General features: G+C 33.2%; 1 protein-coding gene across 1 annotated transcript; it reads right to left on the bottom strand.

Annotated features, from left to right (window-relative positions):
• Positions 1 to 10,998: 10,998 nt before the first annotated feature.
• Positions 10,999 to 14,587, bottom strand: LOC140985957 (probable pectate lyase 12). The gene is made up of 4 exons (XM_073453894.1): positions 14,274 to 14,587; positions 12,553 to 13,459; positions 12,172 to 12,374; positions 10,999 to 11,441 (listed from the first exon to the last, which is right to left on the bottom strand). The coding sequence occupies exons 1-4, from the start codon at positions 14,411 to 14,413 to the stop codon at positions 11,249 to 11,251; spliced, it is 1,443 nt and encodes a 480-aa protein (XP_073309995.1). The 5' UTR covers positions 14,414 to 14,587; the 3' UTR covers positions 10,999 to 11,248.
• Positions 14,588 to 18,061: the final 3,474 nt, after the last annotated feature.

Below are 18,061 nucleotides of genomic sequence, written 5' to 3'. Positions count from 1 at the left end.
CGATCGGGTATCGGTAAAATACCCGAATCCGAACCCGAAAATTATTGTCGGGTATTGGGTACCCGACGAACCCGTTTTTATTAAAAATACCCAACCCGATCGGGTCGGATCGGATACCCGATACCCGAAATTAAACGCCGTGTTAAAATTGTTATTAATTAGCATCAAATAATTTAGTTTTATTCGAAATATATTTTTATATTTTTTGATTTAATTATGTTTATTTGAAGATAATAACATCCGTGCATGTAGGGATCAACCAGAAAAAGAAAAATAAGATAAAACTGATTATATTAAAAAGGCAAAAACTTGTGAGAGACGGTCTCACTGGTCATATTTGTGAGACGGATATTTTATTTGGGTCATCCATGAAAAGTATTACTTTTTATGCTAAAAGTATTACTTTTTATTGTGAATATGAGTAGGGTTGACCCGTCTCACAGATTAGGATCCATGAGACCCACTCCGTTAAAAAAGGAAATAATCACATAGGTGAATGAGTTTATTCCATGAAAAGTAGATGGACTTTCAAAATAAATTTTCTGCATTGGAAATGTGATTTCAGCATCTCCGCCGTCTCTAGTGGACATATTCTTTCTAGCCTTTTGCAATAAATAGCCACCCCTTAGAAGGTGCAATAAAACCTACAAACATAAATATGATGTGTTTATTTCTAGTATTAAGTAAGCAAAAGGATTTAACAATCTGATTGGCAGAAATGGCACAAGAGTGTAAAACAACTTACGGTAGAATCCTTTCCTCCATTAATGAAGCTGAAGTCAACCTCTTCAACACTGTCAAATGCAATCCTTTAGTGCTTAGTTTTCTTTGAAAGTTAAATTATGATGCTAAACTACCAATTAAAGAAAAAATATCATTCAGGACCCTTCATTTCTTTAGTTTCACTTAGATCACTAGTGAATAAAGATATATTGATTGTATGTTATTTCACAAATGACAATTCCCGCAATTCTACACCAAACTCGTATTAAACTGAACTGTTTCATCACAGCAAACTCAGTTAACAAGAACTTGAGATTCCCAAAACTGATCAAGCTCACAAAGAACAAGGCGATTCTTCGAATATTGAAAGCACGGTAGACTGATGGTATACTATCTCCATTCTAAAAAAGAACACAAACAAGACTGTTACCATGCTTCAGTGAAATGAACTCTGAACAGAATAAATCAGAATCGCTTCACGTATTTCGATTTGTAGCATGTGGCTTATTCCCTTTAGACAACTATAATAGAAAAAACATTTTAAAAAGTGGAGAGAAAATCGTCTAAACAAATTATATTTAGTGCAGAAAATTTGATTTTTTTCATGTGAAATTTAAGAGTAAATGGTCTGAAAGTATGGAGATCCTAGTTTTATAATGGGATAAATAGTTGGAAGGATTTCGTACCAGATTAAATAGTATATCTTTATTTTCATTGTCACGTTAGTTATGTATGATATGCGTTATGTGTTTGTAAAAAATTTTATAATTAATTTGATTTATATTTAAATAAGAATCATATCATAATTAAAAAAAAAATCTTGAATGAAACTGTAATTTTAAAAAAATTGGAAGCAAACAAAATTGTTACTGTCCAAGATTGAATTGACCTTCGCAGTCTAAATAGATAGATTGCTCACTAAGCTGCATGTGATTTGGATTAAAAATTTGACACTTTATTAATATATTCAATTCAATTATAAAAATAGACCATGATACCAAGTCTTTTGGCTCAGAAAAAACCTAATAAATAGTAATAGACATAGCAGTGTCTAGTCCCTAGTGCCATTTATCCATGGAATCTCGACCGTAATGGATAAAATATGTATTTAGTGACGACATGATACCTGAGATTGAATATAATGATTTATGATTTAATCGTTTGTAGAATTTGAGCAAGTGTAAGATGAAATAACTATAATAGTTAATTAATGTCTTATATTTCACATCAAACATTGATAATTTATAATTATTACTAATTATTAATGATTGATTAACATCTGTGAACGCGATCCCCACACGCTTACATAATTTAGTTGCAAATTTGAAATGTTTAAATGTATTATATATCTTCTACTCACTTTCTTATGACCTCCTATTCATCTTGTTATCTCTTCGAAAATTCCTAAACAACAAAATACAAATAATAATAAAAATTCTGAACATGTAAATCCAGGGGTTATTTCCTGAAAATGAACATGTGAGGTGTACCAAACCTAGGAACTTGAGGAATGGAGTTTTGGGTTGGCTAGAGAACATGAAGTTTAGGTTAATAGAATTTTTTTTATCGAAATAAATTAGTCCGAACACACAGAGGACTCATTGTTATTCTGAGGTACGAAGACAAATATATAATATAATAAAGACTATTATTACACATACTTTCTATAAGTAGATAAATTATGTAATTAAAATAGAGATTTCTAAACACAAGAACGCTACAAGGCTTTGATTTCGCAGTAAAAATAAAAGCACAATGGTAACATAATCATATCTTAGCATCTAGTTATATATTCGATACAATATAGACCATAATATACCGAAAGTTTTTGGTTATAACATCAGTTTCAATCCACAAAGATAGCCTTTCCAGCATAATATAAACATAGATAAGCGGAAGCCATATCCAGGTTCTTGTTAGGGAAGACAATCAAGCAGCATCCATTGCTGAACTGGCGCCCTACGTGTTCTTATTACCAAATACTGCAACACATGGATTTTATATTAGTATTTAAAACTCAGCAAGTTGGGCTTATTACATAAATATGCATAGAAGATAGAACAAACATAGTTACCAATTTCGCGATGCATACAATATAGCTTAAAACATGTTGTAAACAATAATCACGTTATATGACATTCATAAGCAAATCATATGTGATCACGTACGTATTCAATATTTGGCCAATATCATATACCGAGTGGCGTTTCCATCTTTCAGGAATTAACTACCCTTTCGTAGTCACAGTAGTCGTTTTGCTTATTATGCCATATAATTTTCATAGTTACATATATGATAGAATAAAGAATCCTCAGTATCATCATTTGGCTACACAGTATCGATAAAACTTGTTCGGTTTCCATTGCTATGAAATAATATTCACCAAATGATTTTCTAAAGACCAAATTCAATGAGACGTGAAAATCATAAAGAAAACATATATTATAGCTACATATATAGTAATATCGAACAAAATTTTGTTTCAATTTCTGATGAAAACACACTACACCCATGTGAGGCAGCAAGAAATAAAACCGAAACTTATTATCAAGGCTTGGAGACACTAGATGGTATGTTTGGCTTGGTTCTAAGCTGTAAAAATCGTATTAGACTTATCAATATCCTCAATTTAACTCCAAGATTCGGAATCACGGTTTGCCCACAAAGGATTCATGAATTTTATGAAAAGTTACAACGATTTTAGTTGTGAAATTTGAAGAGCCCTCGTCTTCTTTTAGATTTTGGTGTGTATGTGCGTGAATGAGGTTTAGTCGGTTGGAACCCTTGTTTTAACATCTGGAATTTCGAATCAGCAGACCGGGCGCTGGGGCGCCCATGGTGCTGTCCAGCACTCTTCAGTTTCTTCTACGGGCGCTGGGGCGCGCTCTTTTAGGCACTGGGACACCCCGGCTGCTGTCCAACATTGTCTGATTCCTATTTTTTTCAACATTTTGTCCAATACACTTCTACAATTCAATCTTATGCATCATTTTAACACTTCCCATTATAGTCTCAAGTTCTATACATAACCAACACCATAAACAAGAATTCGTATCAGCTTCGATGTTTGTTATACGATAAATACTAAATGAATTGTTATAATCTCATCCGGTACAAACTCATTAAGTGGATTGTTATAACTCATTGCTATCGCTATCATATCAAATATCATAGTAAACAAGTGCATAATGACAAAAACTATTCACTTATCATTGCTAGCAAAATCATTAAGTGGCATAATAAAATATGATTATATATATCATTTGTAGGGACGATTGGCATTGCAAAACCACAGCTCACTGATGAAAAAATAAAGTTTTTGAATCCCATACCTTCTTGCTGCAACTTCTTGTACTCTTTGTTCTTCCTAGAAAAGATTGTTTTGATAAGTTTTTTTTGGAACGAGATTAAAGTAAAAACAAGAAGACGAGATAGCATAACATTGATGGAGAGTAAATATAGTAACTTCAACAAAAACACTAGCATACTTTATCACAAATCATTCGAAAATCATCACCATCTATTACCAAACTGAATGTACCATTCATTATAGGAGCCCAAACAATTAGAGTGCCCGTAGATTATAATTCCATTAGTAATTGATAAGGTTATAAGGCAGTAAGTATGATGATATTGCAGTGACAAAATGTAAAAGGTTAAAAGTAACAAATCCAATAGCGCAGACAATGATACGAACCTGAGTGCGGCTTTTCTAATATCACTGGTACAAAAAAGAGCTTCATAAGTTAGATTTCATCAAGTGATTCTTATGCAGCAACCATATAATACCATATATGTATATTTTTGGTAGTAATCAGATAAAAATAACAGAAGATTTAGAAATCGACCTAACATGACAAATCATACAGAAGGTAACCTATGACGGCAGTGCGGCAACATTTTATAAAAGCTGAAACGAGTCAAAGTAAAGTATATTAAGAAGAGTAACATTGCAAAGAATAAAAATAAGTGAAAACCATCAAATATGAAAACAGTTAAGAAAATGGCAGACATCTGGATAGACATAAAAAAAATTAATTAACGAAGTTAAAATTCATCTAGGTTTGAGGAAAATCCAGTTTTTTTAGTTCTAAATAGTTGTACAAAAGAAGGTACCAAACTCAGCATAAATAAACAGAGCTTAGACCTAATTATACCTACCTTGTTCTAACCCTTATCCAAATCCAAATCAAAATTGAATTGACCGTAATTGTGGATACAATCCATATAAGCAAGTAAGAAAAGGACGAGGGAACGGAATTTTACTTACTTTCGTCGTGATTTGGAATGTCTGCCAAGAAAGACCGGATAAGAGGAAATCTATAAACAGACGACCCACCGATCAATAAATCGCAATACGAAAAATGGTTTCCTTCCCTTAAAAAAGTTATAGGCAGAAATCGATAAATACCGTCGAACTCGAGGGGCACGAAGAATTTCATTTCTCACTTCTTGTTTCTGCCGAGTTAAAATTCCACGAATAAAAGTCCTAAAAAATACGAAATGATTGTGATCGATAATTAAACGAAAATTAGCAGCGTAGAATCGGAATCAACCTGACGGAAAACATAGCTGCGGTGAAGGCAAATTTTTCCCCCAAATACGCCTCATTCTGAAATGCCCTACCGTCTATAATAAATATATAGAAATGGGTTCAGCCCACCCAATCAATTTTTTTTTTTTTTTTTTTTTATAGATCCAACTATGGGTTCAGCCCACCCAATCAATTTTTTTTTTTTTTTTTTTATTATAGATCCAACTATGGGTTCAGCCCACCCAATCAATTTTTTTTTTTTTTTTATATAAGAGAATTTGTGTATTTTAGTACATGTTAATAGGATATTTTTAAAAATATAATTTTTATTAAAATTTATACAAAATAGTTTTTGTAGTTTTCAATAAATTCGTATAATTCAATGAAAAAAATGATATTAAAATAATTTTTCAAAATAATGAAAATTAACTTATCTTGTTAATTATCATTTTTTTAATAATAATAATAATGTAATATTAATATTACAAAAAAAATTTATAATATGTTGAACATTTCAGGTTCGCAATCTTGATTTTGATGTTAACAAAATTTGTTATTATATTTCTTACATATTTACTCACTTGTGAAGTTGTAAACACAAGAAGTAAACTGAAACTGAATTTAGCCAAACTGAATTTCTGGCGAACTTCAGTTTTTTGAAGATATCTCTTAGCTGGATGATTCAATGACAATCTGCCAACTTTCTTGATCAGAAAACTCAATTTGAAACAAGTCGTATTTCACGTTGGTTATACAAAATCGGCTTTTATCTAGGTCTAACTGATCGTTGAATTACCAAACTGATTGCACGAAAACATCAATCATGAGTTAGGTATGAGCAGTTGTTGTATTTTGGTGATATCTCTCAGCTCGGTTATTGGAATGAAGCGATTCAGTATGCGTTGGAAAGATAATACGATGATCTACAAATCATATTCAGAAGTCAAAGTCTGAATCGAAGCTTAATATGCTGATAAATGACGTTAAAACTACTGCTTGTGCACAAACTAAAATCAACCTAGCTGATTTAGCACACCAACTGAAATTGAAACTGAACCAGACCAGCTGAAACTGAACTGAACCAGACCTGCAGCTTGCAGCGACCGTGAGAAAATGACATATCTCCTTGCTCGAGTGTCCAAATGACGAACCGCTTTTTGCGTTGCAAACTAGACTCGTAGAGGATTGCAGCGACAGCGAACTTTCAAAAATATAGGAGGAGAACTCATTATAATTTTAATGGAGAGATTATTTTAAATATCGAGGGAGAGAAAATTTTGTGCTTAAAATGTTTCGAAAATATGACTTTTTGATTCACACGAAAAGGAGGAGAAATATGTTAGTTGAATCGATTGTTTATCCAAGTTTTTTGATCACCAAAAAGAGGAGATTGTTGGAACATTTCATGTTCGTAATTTTGATTTTGATGTTAACAAAACTTTTTATTGTATTTATAACATATTTACTCACGTGTGAAATTGTAAACACAAGAAGCAAACCGAAACTGAATTTAGCCAAACTGAATTTCTGACGAGTTTCGGTATTTTGAAGATAATCACAAGAGGGTCGTGTTTATGCTATACCGGCTGAGAATAGACATTGGATTGATTGGTCCCCACATGTAACAAATAAAGGACCCATAATGTATCGACGAATCCAACAATATGCAATTGATATGATAAATTCAGTGTAACATAGATATAACCATGAAGAAGAGAGAAGGATCAACCAGAAAAAGAAAAATAAGATAAAACTGATTATATTAAAAAAAGAAATAATCACATATGCTAGCGCAGTGTCATAAGTGAATGAGTTTATTCCATGAAAAGCAGATGGGCTTTCAAAATAAATTGTCGGCATTGGAAATGTGATTTCAGCATCTCTGCTGTCTCCTGTGGACATTCTTTCCAGCCTTTTGCAATAAATAGCCACCCCTTATAAGGTGCAATAAAACCTACAAACATAAATATGATGTGTTTATTTCTAGTATTAAGTAAGCAAAAGGATTTAACAATCGGATTGGCAGAAATGGCACAAGAGTGTAAAGCAACTTACAGTAGAATCTTTTCCTCCATTGAAGCTGAAGGCAACCTCTTCAACACTGTCAAATGCAATCCTTTAGTGCTTGGTTTTATTTGAAAGTTAAATTATGATGATAAACTACCAATTAAAGAAAAAATATCATTCAGGGCCCTTCATTTCTTTAGTTTCACTTAGATCACAAGCAAATAAAGATATATTGACTGTCCGTTACTTCACAAATGAAAATTCCCATAATTCTACACCAAACCCGAAATAATAAATTATTGAACTGAACTGTTTCATCACAGCAAACTCAGTTAACAAGAAATTGAGATTCCCAAAACCGATTAAGCTCACAAAGAACAAGGCGATTCTTTGAATATTGAAAGCACGGTAAACTGATGGTCAGCTAAATAAACGATACTATCTCCAGTCTAAAAAAGTACACAAACAAGACCGTTACCATGTTTAAGTGAAATATTATTTTTGGGCCCTCTTTTGGATTTGGGTACAAGGCAATGGAACCACTAGACTCACATCAAGTCCGGCTGGCTCTGGATATAACAACTTGATAGAATGCTTTAGTGGCTAAAAGAATTTTTATTATTTGGACATGATAATTAAAAAATCTATTTTGATTATTTTATTTTGAATCATACGAGGAGAATAGCCTAATATTTCATGTTGGTTTTTTTTTTTTTTATTTTTGTTCCAGTCTTATTTGGCCATGATGCTCACATGGCGCTACTGAGTACTGACATCACATATTTAACACCATTGCATCATTTTGGAAAAATAAGAGAAAAACATGATTTACAATACAAATATCAATTTTTGACTATTAAAAATATATTTAAAAGAAGAAGAAGAAAGAAACCAATTTAGGGAAACATTTTGGTAAATTTCCATATATCATATGCTAAAAAAGCACAATAATTTTTGTGAGATTTAATTTTATAATCCCAAAATATCTCAACTTCTTTTTTATCCTCAAAAATCAAAATGCTCTTATTTCTTTTGTTTTAACATGAAAAATTAAATTTAAATAAAAAAAATAAAAATATTATTAAAAATCAGAAAAAATTACTTTTGATATTTAAATTTTCGAACTTAGTTTCTAATTTTTTAAACAAAAATATTTATATAAAAAAAATTAACTATACAATGCAGGAAAATTAGTTTTTAATAAAATAATGGAACTTCTGATCAACAAAACCATATGTAAGCACCTGATAATTACTGGAAGCGTATCAATTTCACACACCATTTCGACACAGCCACCATCATACCAATGTCTAACAGCTAAACCTCCAAGGGACTGCACACAAAACCCAATTCAACATACTGAAGTTCATTCATCCACACGTCAAAACAATAATTCCTTCCCAGCAAGAACCATGATACACAAGAAAATTCGTTGCAGATACTACATTTAAAAATAAAAAGGAAATGGGGTATATGATTAGAGAGCTGAATATCCCGTCATTCTCATGTACTATTTGTCAGAGTGCTGATTCCTCGGCCACAAAGTTACAGTAATGTAGCTGGGTATTGAACGACAAAACAACGAAGAAACTAAAAATAATATTGATTGAAATAAACTGAAAGTGTCATCATTCTCTGAACAAGCAAAAAAATTGCAATCTACACAGAAACACTTTCTAGGTTTGTAACTTTTCATAAAATTCATGAATCCTTTATGGGTAGACTGTGATTCCGAATATTGGAGTTAAAATTACGATATTGATGAAGTCTAATACGATTTTTATAGCTTAGAATTAAGCCAAACATACCATCGAGTGTCTCCAATCTTTGATCAACTCATTGCTGATAAAGATAACACAGTCATCAAACTTGAGTATGCAGTAGACCGCATCGTCATTTTTTATCTACTATTTTTCCCCTCATCCATCTATCGATACAAGTTATTTCAAATTCATCAATTGTGTGTTTTAATTTGTTTTCAAATTCAAGAGTTCCCGAATTACCTCACAGTTGTTGATCATATCTTAATGGATGTTGATCACAACATCATTGGGCTTTTTCAGCTCTATTTTGCTCTCTTCCATCTTTGTACATACATATGCATCTTTTTCTTTGTAAGAGGGCAGCAACGCTTCGGCAGCGTGCGCCTGTGTACGATGATATTATAGCATAAACATATAATTTTTTTTAGTAATCAGAAAAAACTAACAAAAGATTTAGAAAGCGACCTACCTGAGGTAGCCTGTGAAGACAGTTTGACCATATGTTTTAAGAGCTGAAAAAATTAAAAATAACATATCTTAAAGAAGAGTAACATTGCGAAGAATAAAGCAAGTGAGAAACCATACAATATTAAAAATTTAAGAGAATGACAAATATTTGGATAGGCATAAAAAATCAACTAATGAAATTTAACATTCATCTTTCACCAAAAAGAGATTTAGTTTGAATGCATCATTTGTTGTTCTCTGAAACTTCTGACATCGTCCCATCGAGCATCGAAACTTTGTGGAAACTCGGATTTTTACCAAGTACAACATAGTTTATATTAAAGTTCTCACAATACAAAATCCAGTTTTAGGTCTAAAGAGTTGTACAAGAAAATGTAACCAACTCGGATAAATCAACATGACACTGACCTAAATATACCAACCTCATTCTATCTACATGGACTGGAATTGAATATAAGAATCCATATATGTAAGATAGAAAACTGTATATCATAATTTATAAATCTGAAACATTTTTCAACACTTAATTAATTGACATACGATAGAAAAAATAGTAATCTGAACAAGACATAATAATAAGAATCAGAATATGAAATCTCGAGTTTGATACCTCAAAAACGGGAACACGGAGTTGTCGGAGAAGACACAAACACGCCAATATAGAAACAAGGACAAGAAAGTGTAGTGTGGAATATAAACGCATTTAGCAACGGTTTTGACATGACCGTCGCAAAAGAGCGACGGTTATGTAAAAACCGTCGCTATTTAGCGACAGTTAACAAAACAGTTGCAGATCTAGTTAGCGACGGTTTAGATTAAACGTCGCCAATTAGCAACGGTTTAGTAAACCGTCGCCGATCTAGTCCGCGACGGTTTATCTCTAACCGTCGCCAATGTGCGACAGCCGCACATTTCGCGACGGTTTATAAACTCCGTCGCTAAGTTTCCGAAATTTGGCGACCCTTTAAAATATGAAATTGTTGTGATCGATAATGCAACGAAAATTAGCGGAGTAGAGAATCAGAATCTTACATGACGCAAAACATAGCTGCGGTGAATGGCAAAATTTTCCCCCCAATTACAGTTCTCTGCTCCCTCTCAAATGCCCTTCCGTCTATGATAAATATATCAAACTATGGGTTCAGCCCACCCAATCAATTTTTCCTTTTTTACATGCTTTTTGCACTTATAGTTTTTATTTAGTCAACCAAAGGATGACTGTTTTTTCAGGCTTTTGTCTTAAGCGAAAGCTTTTTCCTCACATCGCGCATAAGCTTTCACTTTTCTTAAGAACACTGAACTCAGTTTTCATGGCCACATACATTTTTGTGGACAAATTTCTAGATTTATCTGACGTTTTATGTCCATACAACACATGATTCAACCCCGGTAGAGCAGGAGATTTATTGAGCTGAGGTGATCTAAATGAATTTTGAGTGTAAAATATATATTTTCCGACAAATGTTTGAAATTTGAAGATTTTCTTGTTTGGTGATTTTATTGTAAGGACGAAATCGAGGCTCTCTGTTGTGATTTACTTTTAGGGGCAGAGTCGATTGGCAAATATCATACACGAAGTTGAAAGGTTTACGCCGTGACAACCCCAGCTGATCCCAAATCCAGTCTTCCTGAATATTGATTTTTGGGTCTGTACCGAGAAAGTTTTCTCGAAACTAGTAAAAGCTAAATATCACAACTAAAATGGGAAGGAAACCATACTTGGGATTCTCCCATAGTCATTACATGGCTTCCACTATAGAATGGAAGTCGTAGTGCCATGTAGAAATAAAAAGATTGTCAAGATCGTTAGAAAAGTGGTCAGGATAGAGTTATTAGTGTAAGGCTTCTGGCTCCCCGAGTAGTCATCATAGTCGTCAAAGCCGTCGGAATTTGAATCAAAATCAGCTCCAGAGCTATCTCCTGCCCACTTAGCCCTTTTGTTACCCCTGCTGACAGAAAGAAACAAGTTAGGTATAGCATTTTGATTGATGACTCTGATATATTGATCTCTACGCAAATGAAATGTAGAACGTATGTGGTAATGTTATGTGTGCTCCCTTAGTAAAGGATGTCGAATAGAGCTGTAAGCCAGATATAAGCATCGGTCGTCTTATTGACAAATTGAAAAATGTTTTCAAGGTGGTACGATTGATTTCTCCCAAAACTTGAATCCACCTTCTTCTAAAGTGAGTGTGGACTCAAAGGAGACGTTATAGGGACAATCATGCAAAGAAAAATATAGGAAGATTAAATTATTATTTTTGTGTTCGTATAATTAAAAAAAAAACACAATTTTACAGAAAATATGCCACGGCCGGGGTCGACCGCCACCCATATCAGCTAAATCCGGCTATGCCATGGCAAGCAAGACTTGCTTGGACAAGTTGCCTCGTGGATCCTAAGCATGAAAAATGGTTTTAAATTCAACCAATGGGTACTATCGGCGGAGATGATCTGGTTATGGTTCAATGTGTATATTGGTGAGGTCTTTAAATGTGTGAGAAATTTGTAAATGTTTGTAAGATTGTATGTTGGGTTCTCCAGCACCTTGACATAAATCAGCGCTAATCTCTTAGCGCAAAATTTGTGACCAGTTCTTTGATAAAAAGAGCAAAAGCAACAGACAGGAAAAAGGGAAAAAGAGAACAAAGTTAAAGAAAGAATAAGTAAAAAGACCTGCTCCTAAGGACACCAGCGTTGAGCGTGAGCAAGTCGATATCTGCAGCAGATTTGGGCTCCACACTATAAGCCTTCTCATATTTCACCCCTACATCTTGTCCTGACGCCACGAAGAATGCTCCATTCACCATTATATCTCCTTCACTCCTCCAATTCCAATCCCTCCATTCTTCATCCGAAGTATCCAACCGTTTCGTAACCTACAACACAAAATAAGTTCAATATGATGGATTTTAGATAATGGTCTCGGACAGACCTAAGTCGGTAATATGTAATCTTTTGTCTCATGCTGGATTGTAGGAATTGATGTTTTTCGTAGAGCCCCTGGGCATGGGATGTGCCGGAATGATGGTACATTGTTCAAGGAAAAAGATTTACCTCCTTTGCATTGTTATCAAATGAGGCAATGTAGCGGTTTCCTTGGCTATTGATGGTAGGACTCGCACTACCTCCAATCGCATACATTTCCCACCTTGTAAAGTCATTGTTTACCACATGTATGTATCCCCTTCTACACCTTGGCATCCTCTGGATTAATCTTTTACCAAAATGGTTAAAAGCTATGGTCACTTGCATCCCAGAATCGGGCAAATAATTGTCGCTGTGGCCTAATAACATGACCTCATTATGGTGAGAAAATATGTTGTTAGATATGGTGATTGCAGTGGATCCCATGACGGCATCAATCAAGCCATCTTTACAATTTGACAACCTGCAATGATCAATCCAAATGTCCCTTGATCCAAATATGGAGATCCCATCACCGTCTGATAGTGTACGCCACCCATAATGTGTTGGGCTCGACCTAACATTTGTCTCCCCCGATTGGTAGCAATGGTGTATGTGTATATTATGAATGATGACATTGTTTATATATTGCAATGTTATGCATCCTCCCCCGGTTATATGTACGTTTGCTCCCCGGCCGTCCAGAGTCTTATAGGAGTTGAAAATCAGCTCTTGGGAGAGATGAATGAGCATATTGGTGGGAAAAACAATCCACAGAGGTTCCGTTTGAATGACTGCATATCGAAGGGTTCCCGGCTTTGGGTTGACGGCATCGCCGTCTGATGAATCTGTCACGACATAGTAACGCCCCCCTTTGCCACCAAAAGCATATTGACCAAACCCAATGGCGCAATCTGCAAGCCTTTGACGATTGAGTTGCCAGTTGGGGTCGCAACGCCAGCAGTCATCCATGGGATTGCCAGTGAAGCAAGTGGATGACTGGTCACTGGTGGTGTAGGATAGCATTTGTCTCCTTGACATAGATGCATTGACTCTTCTGCGGGAATTAATGAAAAGAAAATCTGTTCAGGGCCCAGTATAAGATCTAAATTATAGTGAGCATTTGCATGTACTTGTCGCTAGTCAATTCATGAAAGACGACACACATAGGATTCCATGGCATGCAACAGAAGATTGCAAAGTTGATGGAGGACCACACTTTAGCTTAACATGTATACACGAATTCAAGTAAGTTTATAGATTCAAACACACAAAGATGTCTGACATGGAAGACCACCATCAAGAAGAAAAACTTGTTCTCTCGGGGCGTGCGCCAACAAGAATTTAGTCCAACATTTTAATACATTTTGATCTCCTTACTGTATATCCTCTTAAATTTGCTTAAAACAGTCAAATAGTAAAAAGCTGTCAAGACAGAGAAAGATGAAATCCCACAACTCTGCAGCTCATATTTTGTGTTATACAGAGTTAGATACAGCATGAGCGGTATAAGTCCAACGCTGTATACATGTACCATAGACAACCCAAAAAGTTTCAGACGCGACCGGGTCGTTTCCCTCGAAGGAAAAAAACACACATTTTTTGGGTTTCAGACGCGACCCGGTCGTTAGTCCCTCGAAGGAAAAAAACACACATTTTTTAAAAAATTGTGTGTTTTAGAGGAACTGGTATCCTAAACATGCACATTGCCATAGAACACTGTAAACAAACATTTTCGGTGTTGGACTAAAGTTTTTACGCCCAAATGTAGAGAAAGTGAGACCGGAGAAGCTTAAACTGAACCTACACGAAAAAACAAATAGAAGCCAAAACTCAGAAGAAAATGATAGCAAAAGGAAGCAAATTCTTGCCTGTGAACATCTTGAGCAACAGATTCAGGGTCCGGGTGCTGCCCAGGGAGAGTGAGATTGAGCAATGCTGAAACCTGGTAAGAAAATGCACCCACAAGAAATACAAGCACAATGCATCGGCTACTTGTCAGCACTTCCATTGCACTAATCTCTGCAAATGTGGTTTCAGATTAGTGCATTAATGAGAAGTGAGGAGAAGAAAGGAAGCGTTGTTTTCAGTTTCTTAAAAGTTTGAACATTTTGAAGGGCTCAATGCTCTGAGTGAATATAATAATTTTGGGTAGTATATTTGTAGTTCCGTTCTACTACCTTTTGTCAGGTCATGTCGTTGGTAACAGTTAATATATGTGAATTGATTACAGAAGTCAAAATCATAAAATTACAAAATTGCCCTAAAAGTTGATGTATTTTCTTTTAAGCAAGTGTCTTCGAATACGGTTTTACGGATCTATATCGTGAGATCGATCAATCCATATTTTTTTCATGAGAACAACAGCACACAGTAATAGATTCCACTTTATTGGTGATTGATAATAATTTCAACATAAAAATCAATATTTTTTCTTGATTTAGGTCCGATCAAAAATTATTTAACAAAATTGATCAATAAAACATCCTTAAAATAGTTTTTGTGCTTTCGTTTTGGTCATAGTCTAAAAAGTTTGAATTTTTATAATTTTAGTAGATTTTTCAGTAGTGTAAATGTAATACCAAACATATTGTAATGTTTGTCGCGATGGTATTAAATATACAACAAAAACAAAAACAACTAACTTATTCAACTTGGTCCAAACTTGGCCGATTTATAGGACACATTTTATAATTTCATCTAATTTTTTCATAGTTTAAACTAGAAATCTAGCAAAAATTCGTGTCAAATCATGAGAACATATCTCAAATTACAAACCAAAACTTCAAATTTTCACCTGAAAATTATGTTTTCCAATATAACTAGGTCTTTCTTACTTCATGTGTTTGTAAATATCTATGTGTGTGAACATTTTCATGCTAAAAAAGTAAAAAGTATAAAGTTTCTTGTTATTGTGCAATTAATAATTGATATTTCTATATGATATATTAATTATCTTGTGGTTTTTCATCAATTTTAATTCATAATTTTATTTTATTTTTTTTTAAAAAATAAAGATAATTACTCAATTCAAACTATAATTTGAATCATAACCGAACTGTATCGTTTTTAAATATTTTGACAAAAAGTTGATATTGAGGCATAAAAGGGCCCTATTCCTAATAAACTAATGATGTACCCGTTATTTTATTTTAAAAAAGGAAAATGTTTTCGGGGAAGATACTTTAATGTATTCGGATATAATTACTTTTAAAAAATATAATAATTTAATATTAAGTGGATCTTATTACAACAACAAAAACTTTTGTAAAACAGATAGATGTCTTATTTGAATCATTAATTAAAAAATATTATTTTTAGATCAAAAATATTATTTGTAAATATGCACATAGTTTTCAAAAAAAAAAATTCTTAATATCTTATCACAAAAACTTACTTTATTGCAACATATGAAAGATGTTGGCTCTGGTCTGCCTATTGAGAATCAATTTGTTCGCTTTTGAATGTTGTTGCCACTAAAGCCATTTTGTTTCTGACAGTCTTTTCAATCCCGCAATTAGCTCAATCTGCAGGGTTAATGGTGCTCTAAGGTAGATGAGATCCTATCTATGTGGACACTACCCTCACTTCATTTCAACGGGTAAGATATTGTCACACATACAATTTTTTAAAAAAATAGGTCCTATATATGCATGAGTAAATCTTGATCATCCATTCTATCATAAGGACAATGTCCACATGGGTAGGATGAAATAAACCCCTAAATTAAGGTTTATTTATCTTCCAGGGACATTTCCGTCACATCATGTGTACCACTTGGATTTCCTGAATTTTTTGCACACCAACTTCTTAATTAAATTTAGTTAAGTCGTATGTTTAAGATTCAATTATAATAATTATGTCTCAAAATTAAAAGAAATTGATATCTCGAGGACATTATCCTTGTAATAAAAATATTTTTTAAAAAAATGTCTGAATTGTAATGTTTTTGCGAGAAAAATTAAAAACTAGATATTCCCTCAAATAGTAGGAAGGACGATACTTTTCTTTTTTATCACTTCGTTTTACGACGTTTTCGCCATTATATGACATACTTTTTAACATATTAACGACATTAAATTATTTCTGTTTTTTTTTTCATTTTCTTGATGATATTATCATTCCGTCGTTGTCAAGTATTTAAAAAAAATTTATATCAGAAATTAATTTATTAAAATCGACAAACTAGATACGTATATACATGTGTGTGTGTGAGACTATTCTTTTTTTCAAATCCATTTGAGACAAGTTAACTCAATTAATAACAATCAGTATTAATAATACGTTTTACATAATAATAATAATAATAATAATAATAATAATAATAATAATAATAGTCACGTCACTTTTTGTGCATTTTATTAGTGTGGAAATTTGAAAATAGAGTGGGCCATCTATCATTGAATTTGGCTCCACATGCCCTTAGACATAGATTGCTTTTTATACGTTTTCAACGTCCTGGATTCTTGACAATAAAGTGGGCAATTTGCTAATTAAAAAAATAATATAATTTTTTTTAAGAAAATGAAATAAAAATTAGTGCGTGGAAGCATGAATTTGTGCAGAACATGGGTATTGGGTTTCCAATAAAGCACATTTATGATTTATCCATTTTTTTGACTGTATTTTCCAAAAGGGTCCCCATTCTTGACATTTTAATTCGAGTCGACCCATTTTATACAATTTCTTGGAGTAGACATTTCATGTTATTGCCTGACTTAACAGACCACCTAGCTTCCCGGGCGATCCACGATTGATTAAATTTAAAATATTAAAAGATTTTAGAGTTTAAAATTTTAATCCGGACAGAGTCATATTTCTGACTCCGCTACTGTATTGTCCCTCGGTAAGATCAATAACTAAAATTTGATCAATTTTACGTGTAACTCGTATTATTTGTATACATCTCACATGAAAAAATTATATGTGACCACATCTTGATCATTCTTCTCAATGGGACAGTACCCATTGTAAGGTCCAAGGACCCTGTTAGACCATCACGAATAGATTAGCTTTATTCCGCTAAACAATTAACATATGAAAAACAAAATAGTACTAGCTAGCTAGCATATCAATCGAACATTTAATTAAAAGTAAAAAAATATTATTATTACCAAACATTACTACTAGCTAGAATGACACTTATGTTTGTTTGTTTTTTTCTGAGAAATTTTCGCTCCCAAATAAACCCATATTCATTTATCTTTAACAAACAAAAATATTTTTTTTTATCTAAATTACAAGAGAAGTCCCTCATAAAAAATATATATATTACAACAAGAAACGACAACTTTAATATGATCTATCTATTTATTATAAGCAAAGTAATATATATGTATGTATACTAATAATTTTCAAGTTGAAGTGGTTAGGACTAATTAATCGGAAAAACCATGTTGACCTTCTTTATATTCCTAGCCAAAACCATTATTGAATTTATTGATTTTAATATATTTTTTGTTAACTGTATTTTTATTGAACTTTATAAGATTGATTCTGGAAACACTTCACCAAATAATTAATGTATATATATGTAGGAGACAGGAGGCTGCAGCCTACAAGAAAGCGGTGCGTGGGCTCAGTAGGGATGCAATGGAGTGGTGTGGGTTTGCGAATAGTATCTCTCTCCCATCTCCCCTTCTCTCCCAACCTAAATTCG

This window comes from Primulina huaijiensis, chromosome 1 (genome assembly GCF_012295235.1).
Source record: "Primulina huaijiensis isolate GDHJ02 chromosome 1, ASM1229523v2, whole genome shotgun sequence".
Classification (NCBI taxonomy): domain Eukaryota; kingdom Viridiplantae; phylum Streptophyta; class Magnoliopsida; order Lamiales; family Gesneriaceae; genus Primulina; species Primulina huaijiensis.
The sequence above is the reverse complement of the archived record's forward strand: the minus strand, read 5'-3'. Positions and strand labels throughout refer to the sequence as shown.